The sequence below is a fragment of the Epinephelus fuscoguttatus genome, linkage group LG23, assembly GCF_011397635.1.
Source record: "Epinephelus fuscoguttatus linkage group LG23, E.fuscoguttatus.final_Chr_v1".
NCBI classification, from domain to species: domain Eukaryota; kingdom Metazoa; phylum Chordata; class Actinopteri; order Perciformes; family Serranidae; genus Epinephelus; species Epinephelus fuscoguttatus.
Genome location: NC_064774.1, coordinates 33,236,984 through 33,249,610, shown reverse-complemented (window position 1 = coordinate 33,249,610; position 12,627 = coordinate 33,236,984). Strand labels below are relative to the sequence as shown.

General features: G+C 40.7%; 1 protein-coding gene across 1 annotated transcript; it reads right to left on the bottom strand.

The window, feature by feature from the left end:
* Positions 1–816: 816 nt before the first annotated feature.
* LOC125883463 (uncharacterized) lies at positions 817–11,475 on the bottom strand. The gene is made up of 3 exons (XM_049567749.1): positions 11,397–11,475; positions 4,822–5,037; positions 817–1,232 (listed from the first exon to the last, which is right to left on the bottom strand). Exons 1-3 carry the CDS (start codon positions 11,473–11,475, stop codon positions 817–819), a joined length of 711 nt encoding a protein of 236 aa, XP_049423706.1.
* Positions 11,476–12,627: the final 1,152 nt, after the last annotated feature.

The following is a 12,627-nucleotide window of genomic DNA, read 5'->3' as shown; positions in this document are numbered from 1 at the left end:
TCAGTTCTCCATCTATGCTCTCATCAAAGCCACCAGACTCTATTTACAAAAACAGTCATTTTAGCCCGCTGAACACAGGAGGTGCTGGTCTACCATTGCTTCAATCACCTACTTAGTTTGTGTTATTCTGTGACTTAAGTGAATCTACACTAATTCTTTAAAATGCCAAAGCCACACAGTAACACACAGAAACTAACTGAACAAGGCAGTGGTAAACCAGCAGCTCTTGTGTTCAGCAATGTTAAACCTTTGATTTTCTTAATGGAGTCTGGCTTTGAAGAGTGATATAACAATTTCATTTTCCCATTGAAAAAAAACTATCTGACAGTAAAGTAAAGCAGTGAAAATATTCTAAATATAGCATATACTTAAACTCATATTGATTTTTTTGGTGGCTAAAATATGTTTTGTTGCTGGCCCCCATCCACAGCAGTAAATTGCTTAGCTTCCACGTGAGACTCCAGCCTGCTTCTACAAACTGCGGGTGTGCTGACTGACATCTACTGTTTGTAATATACTGTCTATGGATAAGTACCCCATACAACCCCAGTTAAAAAAAATCTAAATTGTCCCTTTAATGACAAATGCCCATTAAAACTTTGCTAAAGCCCTAAAAATATCAAAAAAGAAAAGCTATTTCTATGGGTTCATTCTTGTTAAGGTTTTTCCATTTCAAGGTAACACTTTAAACTCAACATTATTTTATTATTTCCACATAGTGTCCACCAGATGAGAGGTGAATGAGATATGTTTTTTTTTAAAAAAACAAAAAGACTTGTGATCAGCCTGACACTAATAGTGGTCCTGGTGACAGAGTTAGATGAGGAGGGGGTGTGATTGGTAAAGCACCAGTAAGGGTTCACTCAGGGAGCCTCTGTTCAGACAGTAAAGACTCTGTGTTAGAGCTTCATGAAGGACCAAACTCCCACTCTCATCTGTATAACGCAGCTGAAAGCCCACCACCTCCAGAGGCCTCACACGCAGAACAGCTGACACATCAAACACATCATATCCAGATGAGGAGCGCTGGTCCAGGGTCAGAAGTCTCTCCTCAAGGGCAGGACTTTCCTTCAGAGCTCCCTGTGAGGCTGTGACACTGTGCAGGGTGACAGTCACACTGATGGGACGGGGGTGCAGGGTTTTCCTGAACAGAACCAGCTCTGCACCTAGCATGGAGGGGTTCAGGCTGCTGACATTGAACCAGATCCATCCTGGAGGAGTGTGAGGTGGAGCTGTGTGAATCAAAGAATTAACAGAAAACAAAAAGATTAGTTAAAGCAAAAGTACAAGGCTTTTTAAAGGAGCATATCAATGTGTTTACAAGTTTTTGCTCATTTACTAATAATCATGTAGCCTTTACTTAACAATTTCGCTGATGCCCATGTAATGCAATTTTAGATTTTCAAATGTATTTCTACCTCCATTTCAGACATCTGTTGGTTTCTGTTTATTCCTGTTTGGTAGAAGAATGAGCAGACATTTTAAATCTACGTAGGCTGTGTAATCCAGCACACTCTGTTTTGTGACCACAAAAACAGTACACATAAGTAAGTGAATTCTGTGATATAGACCCTTTTAACGCTGACATCACAATGATGTCTTTTTATTAGCTGGAGGCAAAATGCACCACAGGGCTGTAGGCTACATGGGAGTCTCAAAATGCCATCTTGATGTGTTATTGGGAGCCAGAATAGAAGGAGTCATGGCTCAAAATTTAAATTTTATCACATACCAGCTGCCACTGACGGTCAACAAAAACAAAGACAATCATGGTTAAATGTGATAAGACAGAAGGACTGGATGGAGGCCATCATTAAAAATGCTCACATGTGCAGCGCACCCTTCATATCAAGTTTGGGAGTATTTACTGTTGTGGGGATGAATGACATTATGTGTATTAAGGGTCATCATGTCCATCTAATCAGAAATTGGGGAGGTATTAAGAGGAATATTGGATTTCTCCATAACACTAACTTTTAAGCACATTAGCCTACGTTAGCTTCGACAGGAAAACAAACTGGCAGAAACCGTTCAAGTGTCGTCCTCCTTTGTATGACTGGCATAGTAATCAACCACAAAGCCCGCCATCCCACCCTCAGCAATCCTGTCAAATCATCCATGTACTGAGTGAGAGCATACAGGTCGGACAGTTTGGTCCTGTTGGTCAGTGTTTACTCATTTATGTAACATTTCAGTCTGATGCTTTACACCAGAATGAGAGCCCCGCTTGTCGAAGAAAGAGAGCATTATATTTCTACATGAATTAGTGAATAGTTAAGTGAATCAGACATTCACTCTGCTCCGCACTCTGCTGCTCCGCCTCCCCAGACAGAGTGCGCTCTGCACTCTGAGAGTGCCGTACTCTGGATAACTGAACAGTACATTCCAACAGCGCTCTGAATTTATGAATTTACTCAGAATGATTATTCTGAATGCACCACTCGCATCATCTTCCTCAGTAGTCGAAAACAAGCCAACTGAGAGCTAATGTATGTTGAAACCTGCTCTGCCTCCAACTAAGCCCCGCCCACCACTGTTTACTAACAGTTACAAGGTCTATAGTTGGAGAAGTTGGAGACATTGCTATTTGTAGTAGACAAACAGGGGTGCTTTGTGTCTAACACAAAACTTCAGTTAGTCTTAGGTGCAGGCACAAAAAGGGTTACAACCACCCCTGGTCTCCCCTGTTACAAAAGCCATCCATTTTAAATAAGTTTAAATTTAGTGTTACATCTTTAGTGTTTCCCTTTTCTCAGTAGGGTACAAGCTATGTTCTGTAGCACACACCTATTTGTAGAGAGAGAGAAAGATACTTTGATCATGAAGCCCAGAGTTACTGTACAGTTCTTTGGTTTACCAGTGTAGTGGGTGACCTATAGCTGCAGGCTGGATTCTCTTTACAGTAACAAAGAAAGCCACAGTGGGCAGGTGAACTGGTCCAACACAGTTTGAACGTGCATCAGCAGGTCTGTGTTATATAAGTTACAGTGCGTCTGGTGTATGAAATGTCTGTATCATCCATGGACTGTAAAAAAAAAAAAAATGTAGCTTTTGTGACATCACCCGTTGGTTTGTGGACAACCATTTTGAAGCCTCTAATTTGGCATCTTAGTTTTTTGGAGCCAGACGTGACCATATTTGGATGAGAGGGTGGAGCTGTGAAGGAACGAGGGGTTAATCTGACCAACGTATTCTCATAGAACGGTTCGAAATTTGCACACACAACAGTTTGTATTATATCCTACGAATTTGCCCCTCATGAATGACATTAGGACCTTAAGGTACAGTTGCGTGATTAATGTAAGTTACTGTGATGAGGTTTAGTAAAAGAAACATGCGGATGTACCTTTAAATGATTCAAAGTTGCATTCGAACACACGACTCCAGGGGGAAAGTCCTGGGTAAAAGTCCAGTGTTTGTGACCCGTCCACCATCCCAACCTGTCTCCTTACAAGCACTCATGACTGCTTCCTTTTTTACCGCCATCAGCAGATTAAACCTTTTTTTTGTTGTTTTTTTTTGTTTTTTTTTTTTTGTTTTTTTAAAGTTACTTCTTTTTTTTTAAAGATATTTTTGGGGGCATTTTTTTAGCCTTTATTTGATAGGACAGACAAGTGTGAAAAGGGGGGGGGGGGAGAGAGAGAGAGAGAGAGAGAGAGATATGAAGCAAAGGGCCAGAGGCTGGAGTCGAACCCCGGCCACTGCAGCAACAGCCTTGTACATGGGGCACCTGCTCTACCACTAAGCCACCGACGCCCCGGCAGATTAAACCTGTTATATAGAATGGCTAGGTGGCATAAAGCCGGAAAGAAGGAAATTCCTGCCTTAAAGAGACAGTGTAAAAGGGGCTTGTAGCAACACCTCACAGACAGCCTGTCACACAAACGGCCCCACGCTTTCAGCTTTAATAAAATGTTTTCATGAATGGTTAAATTAGTTATAGAGACGAAAGCTGTGTTTTTGTACTAGGCTGTAAACATGCTTGTTCCTGCTGTAAAGTTGAGTATTTCATCATGGGGTACTATGGGGATTGATTCAGCCTCATGTGGACATTAGAGGAACTGCAGTTTTTGGTACCGCAGCAGTGGCCTCATATTTTAGCCTTGAAGTTGTCAGAACCGGCACTTGGTCAGTGACTTCCAGGATCAGACAACAATGAAAAAAGTCATCCTTTCACATGATACTCAGCATCAGGGGAAAATGCAAAGGGACAACAATGAAAGTTAAGATGGCGGTATTGTGAGTAGGGTGGTGGGGTGGTGGATAGGTCCAACAACCACTGACTTTCACCCGAGAGGCTGGTGTTTTTTCCTTTAATTGGTGGAGACCAAAACACAGCTAAATATAGAGTTAACATTGCACATACATTGATCAGATGCACACAAACAAGACTTGAGATGAGTTCTACTGTTGTTTCGTGTCTTCTGGATGGGTAAATAGGCTGTTTGCTAAAAATGTTTGCTATAGCAACTTTAAAAAAGCAACTTTAAAGAACATACATTTTTTGTATCAAATTTGGGCACTTTTTGTCTTTTTATTTTGGTAAATTTTTAGAATGTTGCACATCTGGCCAAAACCCAGACAGTGATGTCACAGCAGATGCTTCGCTGATGGAAAACCTCCAGGTTGGCCAACACAAAAACATCACCACTGGAACACTGCTAAGGCTAATCAACTGTTTTTTTTAGTCTTTGATTCAGTCACAAATGAAATGTGAAACATCACTGTCTGTGATTAGATAGGTTTCAATAGAACCATGTTAAGTAGCTGCAATGCCACTAATGCTTTAAAACTAGATGGTCATTCATTTCAAATCCTTACCAGCAACACTCCGAAAACTCTGCACCAGCGTTCCATCTGAACTCCCAAAGTCCTGAGCCTCCAGTGAGTCAAAACGCTGATAGATCCCCCTCATGTAGGGATGGGGCTTAGCCTGGTGGCTAGCAGATACTTTATTAATATGTAACATTTCCAAAATGGCTTTGTTGCGTTCGTGGTTATCCTCTGCATCTCTGTGGTGATCCATCAGCAGCAAGCCTGTGACGGAGCACAGCAGGAGGAAGACTAGAGTTACATCAAAACATCCCAAACAGACTCCTCGGAACATTCTTGGTTCGAATGATTTCCAGACACTCTGATATGACCCTGTATCTGCTCTTCAGTTACAGTCAAAATGCTGCTGAAATTTCCACCTGGGAGGCTAGTGTAACAGCCTGTGCACTAATAGGCATGCAGGAACCACAGGGGCTGTCAGGACTTAATGAAGCAGTCTCATTCTGAAGCTGAGGAATGTTACTGCCTTTTGACAAACACTCTACCATGGACTGCACTGAGCCACAGGCCTGCACAGACACTGGGCCAATGCACTGACTGGAAAGACTCCACTGTGACTTTATGAGCAATAAGTATCACTCTGCAGTGTCATTATCATGTGCAGTAAATGCTGAACTCTCATTGTTGTACATATAATGTTTTTTTCAACCTCACAAAGCAGCGGACAGAATTCTTTTAATTTCCAACTGCTATAAAAGACTTTTCAGGTCAAAACTGAAAATATTTTGAATAAAATACTCATTATATTTTTAGATGTCCTGATATCAACCCTTTCACACATAGTGGTCACTGTAGTGGACAGCTATTTCAGATCCATTTTCTTGTATATGCATGGGTTTGATCAGTGGCGGTTCAGGCACATTTGGTGACCTAGGTGAGCACAACACTGCACTACACATTTTTTTCCCCACCAAAATGCAAATAAACAATCAAGCTAACAATTCAAAAAAAGATAAAAATATGTGCTAATTTGCTTTCAGCAACATGTTATAATTATCATATTAATCAATATTCAACATAAAAATTACAAATTTACTTGTTGTTAAATTAAAGATGCATTGATTTTCAAATTTTGAGCTGATACTGATACCAATGTTTAAAATAACAATTTGGCTAATAGCCGATACAGATGTTTTTATATTGGTTCTTTTGTTTTGTTTTTTTTGTTGTTATTTATTCTTCTTTTGTGCCAGAGAAACACAGAAATCTACACTAAAAAAAAATAAATGAACAGTTTTCAAGTCATTCAGTCCTTCATTACACTTGAATGAGCACAAATTCAATAATACATATTTATGAAACAACCTTAACAGAATCTTCTTTCACATGAAAAATATCTTTAACAAAAGTAAAAAGCCCTTTTACTATATATGATACATCATAATTCCTGCTCTAATATGTATTTTATAGTGCTGTGAAAACATCAACAAATTTCTCGTTCAAACAGCTGGATTCTCACCAAATGCTACATTTTACAAGATTACATTGACCACTTCATGTGAACGTTATAATTTGCCTTCGCCCAACACTAAATTCTACTGAACACAGCTTAAACACTTCACAATGTAAATCAATGCAACCTCCATGAGCTGTTTGCTTAGAGGTAATGATAACTAGCTCTCCTCCTACTGATTTCATGTTCTTTCTCTCCACATCCACTCCTCTCAGTAGTGTAGTGGTAGTTGAGTGGGCACCAGGGAGCTTTTGTCGTTTTGACATGATAACGATATAGTGTGTTTCGGGTTTACGTGATGTTAACTCGCCCATCTCCCCTAGGGAGCAGATAAAGTGTAACGAGCTGGGGAGGGGGGCTGGGGGGCGGCAGGATCCCAGAAAAGGTCTCTCTAATATTTAGCAGGCTTTGCTATGTAATTATGTTGTTGTGGTCTTAAATAATATTACAAAATAATAGTAGTAATAGTATTATCAAAAAGTAGTAAAAGCTAATCATTTTAATTTTTTTTCTTTACCCATTTGTGGCGCCCCCTATGGATTACGGCGCCCTTTGTATTTGCTTATACTGCCTAGAGGCCAGCACTGGTTTTGATGCTATCCAGTGCATCCTGGTGCATCATTCCTTACCTTGCCACCCACTGGCCAAATTTCTCGAAACCAAGATGGCCAACAGAATGCAAGAAATATTTGCTCGGGAATATCTCACCAATCCTTCTATAACAGGAGACTCCTGCAGGTAAATAAAATTTGGTAACATCAAGTAACATCTAAGGTGTAATACCATTGTTAAAATTTCCAAATAGCGATTTTACATTGGGAGGAAATTATGATCTGTCATCATGCATCACTGACTATATTTCAACTATAATCAATACTGCTACAATGAGGGGGGCAGGGGGGACAGGAGAGAGGAGTAAAAAGAGAGAACGGAGAGGCTAAGGAGTCAGGAGCAAGGTTCAGCGTTTTTGCATTGCATTGAACTGTATTGTGTCCCAACTTTTTTGGAATCAAGTTGTAAATTATTTAATTCAATCAGTGTTTTTAGATACACCTGTGTGTTTCCTGCTCTGTCTGCCAAAATGCAATTTCCATACAACTTAACATGAAGTCTAAACTTGGAGGGATATGTGGTGTGGCATTTAAAATGTATAGTCTGATGGGGTGCTATAATTAAAAGGTCAAAGTTTGAGTTTTTTGGAGGAAAAACTGCTTAACCACTAATTCTGATTAAACATTCATTGCACATTACAGTTGAGGACACCTACATCATTTCTGGGTGATAGCATGAAAACTAGTTGAAACTACATAATAAAAATAATTGAGTTACAGTGGTTTACTAAGGCAGCTAGATGGAAAACCAGTGCATTTCAAGTGGTCATGACATCTTTTCAGACTAATACTGACCACCACTGGCTCTCTAGAAAACTACAGTCTGAATATATTAGTTGAGCAGTGTTAAAGCTTGGGTAGGCAGATTTTTTGGCATAAATGAGCAAAAATCCCATAATAAACTTTGAGCATTTTTAATTCAAGCAGTCTGAGAGAAAACTAGACTTCCTTACCTCCTATTGACTCTGTTTTTAGGCTTTAGAAAATCTAGCCTGTGACAACAGACTTTGGCCAATCACAGGTCATTTCAGAGAAAGGGCATTCCTATTGGCTATTCTACAAATGCAGATGCACTTGCACGTCCCTTCAGATGATGAAAGCCTGATTCAACTTTCCTGCAGAGAAAGTTGCTGTTCTAGCATTGGCAACACCTGCCTACACTGCACAGCAACCGAAAAACAGAAGATGGACTGATCAAAAAGAGAGTCTAAATGAGAGTCTGACAACTAACTAAATAAAACGTGTCAAAATCTGCAGAGTACTTTAGAGATGGAGAGAAAATATTGTCAATAGTTTAGCTTCAGCTAGTAGTAGCCAAAGGCTCACAGCTGCGTCCATATTCACGTTTATGAAGCTAACATTAGCTAGAGCCTTGAATCAGTGTGTCCTCTGCCTCATACCCCGCTGCCACAGACCACCTCTCTAGGAGAAGAGCAGTCAGCAACTCTGGTGACAGACCCCCAGTCAGCAGCTGCAGCAACCTGAATCAAGCCAGCACAAACCTGAGCTCTGGGGGACTGGACAGCTCTGACTCTCCAACAGATCAGCAAACTTTCTGCTGCTGCCGTTACACAGGTTAGACCTGGTGCTGCTGCTGGCCACCAGTCTGCTGTGACAACTGGTGCTTGGGGGTTTGCGCTTGCTGAATTTGATCTGTTGCAGGCACCTACCAGAGTTTTGTCTTCAAGCTGTTGCCCACTCTCCTAATAAGGAAGTAGTCCACAGCAGCATGAAGTAAGGCGGAGAGACTGTGAAGTAGCTGGCTAGCTAGTTCTTGTCTCATTTATGGTCTGATAAACAATGCAAATGAGCTGTGTGCAACTCTACAATAAAATAAGATTAAATAAATCAATGTATGGGAAACACTGGGTTACTGTATGAAGCGTGTGCATATGGCCGTGGTCATCTGGTGGGAGGGGCTTAGGATAGAGTGGGGAGAGCTGAAGGAGGAGGGGGTATTTTCAAATTCTGATGTTTTTTTTTTTTTTTTTATGCCCACTGCAGCTTTAAATGCCATTTGAAGGAATTCACTCACTTTAAAAAAGGCTGTTTACAAATAATGCTCTGCTGTTAAAAGTTTTATCTAATGCTTTATTTTTATACAAAAATGCACAGTATTTTCTGTTGCAATTGTAATAGAGATCAGTAGGGGACCAAAGTCCTGTTGTCATACATGACTCACCCATCGAGCAGGTCAGCGCATATATCTTGGAGTTCACTTAGATGACACTTTCAGTTGGAATGTCCATGTTGAAGGTCTGTGTTCTCGTTTACAGCAAAGATTGTATTTTTTGCGCAGACTTAGAGTGTATGGTGTGGACAAAAGCATCATGTTTTTATTTTACCAGGCAGTACTAGAGAGCTTAGTCCAATATGGGATGTCAGCCTGGTATGGCAACCTCACTGTCAAACTGAAAACTAAGCTTGCTCATCTGGTGCACACAGCCATGAAGGTTATGGGAAGAAGAGACTATCAGACCTTGCAGTTTATTTATGAGCAAACTGTATTAGGCAAGTGCAGAGGATAGTGACTGATCCATCCCATATTCCTCATTTAGAATATGACCTCCTACCCTCGGGCAGATGATATAGAGTCCCTAACTGCAAACTCAACCGTTTTAAGAATTCATTTGTTCCAACCTCCATCAAACTCTTAAACAATTCTGCTTGAGGCCGAAGACTGTACAATAACTTTTATAGTGCTTCTATTATGGTGATCTTTTAGCATGTGTTATGTATGCATGGCGTATGTATGTGTTATGTGCAATGTTATGGGATATGTGCAATACTGTCATGTAATTGTTGTTGGGATGGTATGGCTGCTGATGTATTGTTTGTTGTTACTGTGGCTGTCAAGGCATTTATGGCGCAGTTGCTGAGTCCAAGACAAATTTCCCTTAGTGGGACAATAAAGTGTATCGTATCGTATCGTATCGTATCATATCGTATCGTATCGTACTTGCTAGCTTGCTGAATTGTAATGAATTTGCCCAGTGAATAAAAGAGACATCAATGGATGGTTGGAGGAAACTGGGAATTATATTGATATCAGAACTTTTCTTTTTGAAGAAAAAACACTTAAAACAAAACTAATAAAGGTTGAAAATGAAGTCCCTGTCAACACATTTAAAAGCTTGTGCTGTTAAGCACCACTAACATTAGTGAGAGGAGTTAGGTAGCTCATGTTAGAATAAAACTAGAATTACCTGTGCAATCAATACAGTTTCAAGGTGGACACCCAGAAGTGTCACCAATTCAGTATCTGATCAAATGTCTCCCCTTCTGTTCCTGAGATATGACATTGAATAATGGCCCGAAAAGTTCTATTTCATATTGGCTTCGCCCTCTAAGGCTATCGCTAGTGGGTTTATCCCTCGCGTGCACGTACAGCACTGAGTAAATTTATTTTACGCCCACCTGCAAGATGGGCCCCACCCACGGTCTCACCTTGGCTGTAAATTGCATCGAGACGTTACAATCAGCTCCCATTTATGCAGAACATTATGATGTTACTGTGAAGTTGACCTTTGACCTTTTTTGGATATGAAACATCATCACCTCATTATTTTATCTTACAGACATTTGTGTTCAGTTTTGACATAATTAGCATGTGAATTCTTGTATTTTTCTTGAGGAAATTCCCTCAAGGCATTCTTGAGATGTCATGTTCACAAAAATGCGACAGACAAGGTCACACCGATCTTGACCTTAGACCACCAAAATCTAATTGGTTCATCATTGAATCCAAGTGAACATTTGTGCCAAATTTAAAGAAATTTTTTAATGTTATTCTTGAGATATCATGTTCACAAAAATGAGACAGATGAGGTCACATAGACCTTTGACCACTGACCACCACAATCTAATCAGTTCATCATTGAGTCCAGGTAAATTTTTGTGTCAAATTTGAAGGAATTCCGTCAAGCTGTTCTTGAGATATTGCACTCATGAGAATGAGATGGATGAAAGGCTATGGTGACCTTGACCACCAAAATCTAATCAGTTCATCCTTGAGTCCAAGTTGACCTTTGTGCAAAATTTGTAGAAATTCCCTTGGGGCATTCTTGAGATATCATGTTCACAAGGATGGGACTGAGAGATGGATAGACAACCAGAAAACATAATGCCTCCATCCATGGCTATTGCCGGTATGGAGGAATAAAAACAAAGCTTCCATGATAGAAATGAAGAGGTAATAGATAACCAGTAGTCTGGAATGTTAAGAGTTAAAGTAATGTTAGTTTAACTGCCATGTGTGAGCACTGACGGTATGTTAACATGATCTATGTCACATTTGCAAGTCATGTATTCTTTAACTCAAGGACAAGACAGGACCAGGGGAACATGTCCTCTTAACTTCTCAAACTTTGCTTTTCTCCTCTCTATGACATCAGGCCTTTCACTTGTCACCATTCAGAGCAGCTATAAACACCTCTGACCTCCAGATAAACTAATACTATACTGTCTCTAAGCACTGTTCTGCGATGCTCGTGCATTACCACCATATGCAGGGCCGACCCTCCCTACATGCAGAACACGCGCTGTGCGTAGGGCCTCATCTTCCATGGGGTGCCACATTTTGCGCAAGGGGACGCATTTGCGCATATGCGCAATGGATGCGTACATGCGCTTCCGTGAGGCGTGTGTAGAATCAGCTCGAGGAAAGAGAGAAGAGACCTGACCGCCCATGCCTCGCTGCAATGATTGACAGCACTGGACATCTGAACAATAAGAGGGGTGCGCTGGCAGGCACTTGCAGAGCTGCAGCAGGTGAAGAGTTGTCGACATGTCGTCCAAAAGAGCCTCAGGAGTAAGTGCACGCAAGGGACGGTGGGCGGGCTCCACGGAGGGGGAGATCCGAGCCTCGGGGGTATGTGCAGGGCCGGGAGGTCGGATGCTCCCAGAGAGGGGAGAGGGAGAAATATAGCTAAATAAGATGAAAATAGAAAAGAATGTCTCTGTATTTTATTTCTGTTTTCAGTGCTTAATTAAGGTGGGAGAGGCGGAGGGCTGAGGGAGATCGGACGCCTCCAGAGAGGGGAGAGGGAGAAATAGAACAAAATAAGTTTAAATAGGAAAAACCTGTCTCCCTCTTTTATTTTATTTTCAGTGTTTAATCAAGGGTGGTGGAAGTTACTTTCTTTTGATGAGTAATTGATGGCTATTTGTGACTCAGATTTGTTTATTTATTTATTTCAGTTTGTAGTTATTTTTATTTAATATTTATTTATTTATTTCAGGTTGAATTTTTTATTTTATTTGACTCATACAGCCAAACTACTGTATCTACAGTACATTTGTTATTGCCAATAAAGGTTGTCAAGTTAAATGGCAAGTTGTTGTACGGTCATTTTGTACCTATGATATATTTGGGATGGGGGCCTCCAAATAAAATTTCGCTTAGGGCCCCAATTTGGTCAGGGGCAGCCCTGACCATATGTATGGAAAAACTTAGGTGACTAAGAATGTCAATGCAGTTTCAGTGTTAATATGCAACTGAAAACACTGAGGCTTTACAGGGCTTGTATTCTCTCACAGAGTACATGAAGTCTATTTCTCTCCATTTTCCTTACATTAGTGCACTGTTAAGCCTTTTATCTTTGCCCATTTCTGTTCAGTAATGACAAAGCTGTCCCTTAAACCACCAGGCACTTTGGACAAGACTTTGATCTCCAGGCCTGCTGTTTGTCTTTAGGTTTTTCCGCTCCAATGACTGATCCCACAGCAGCA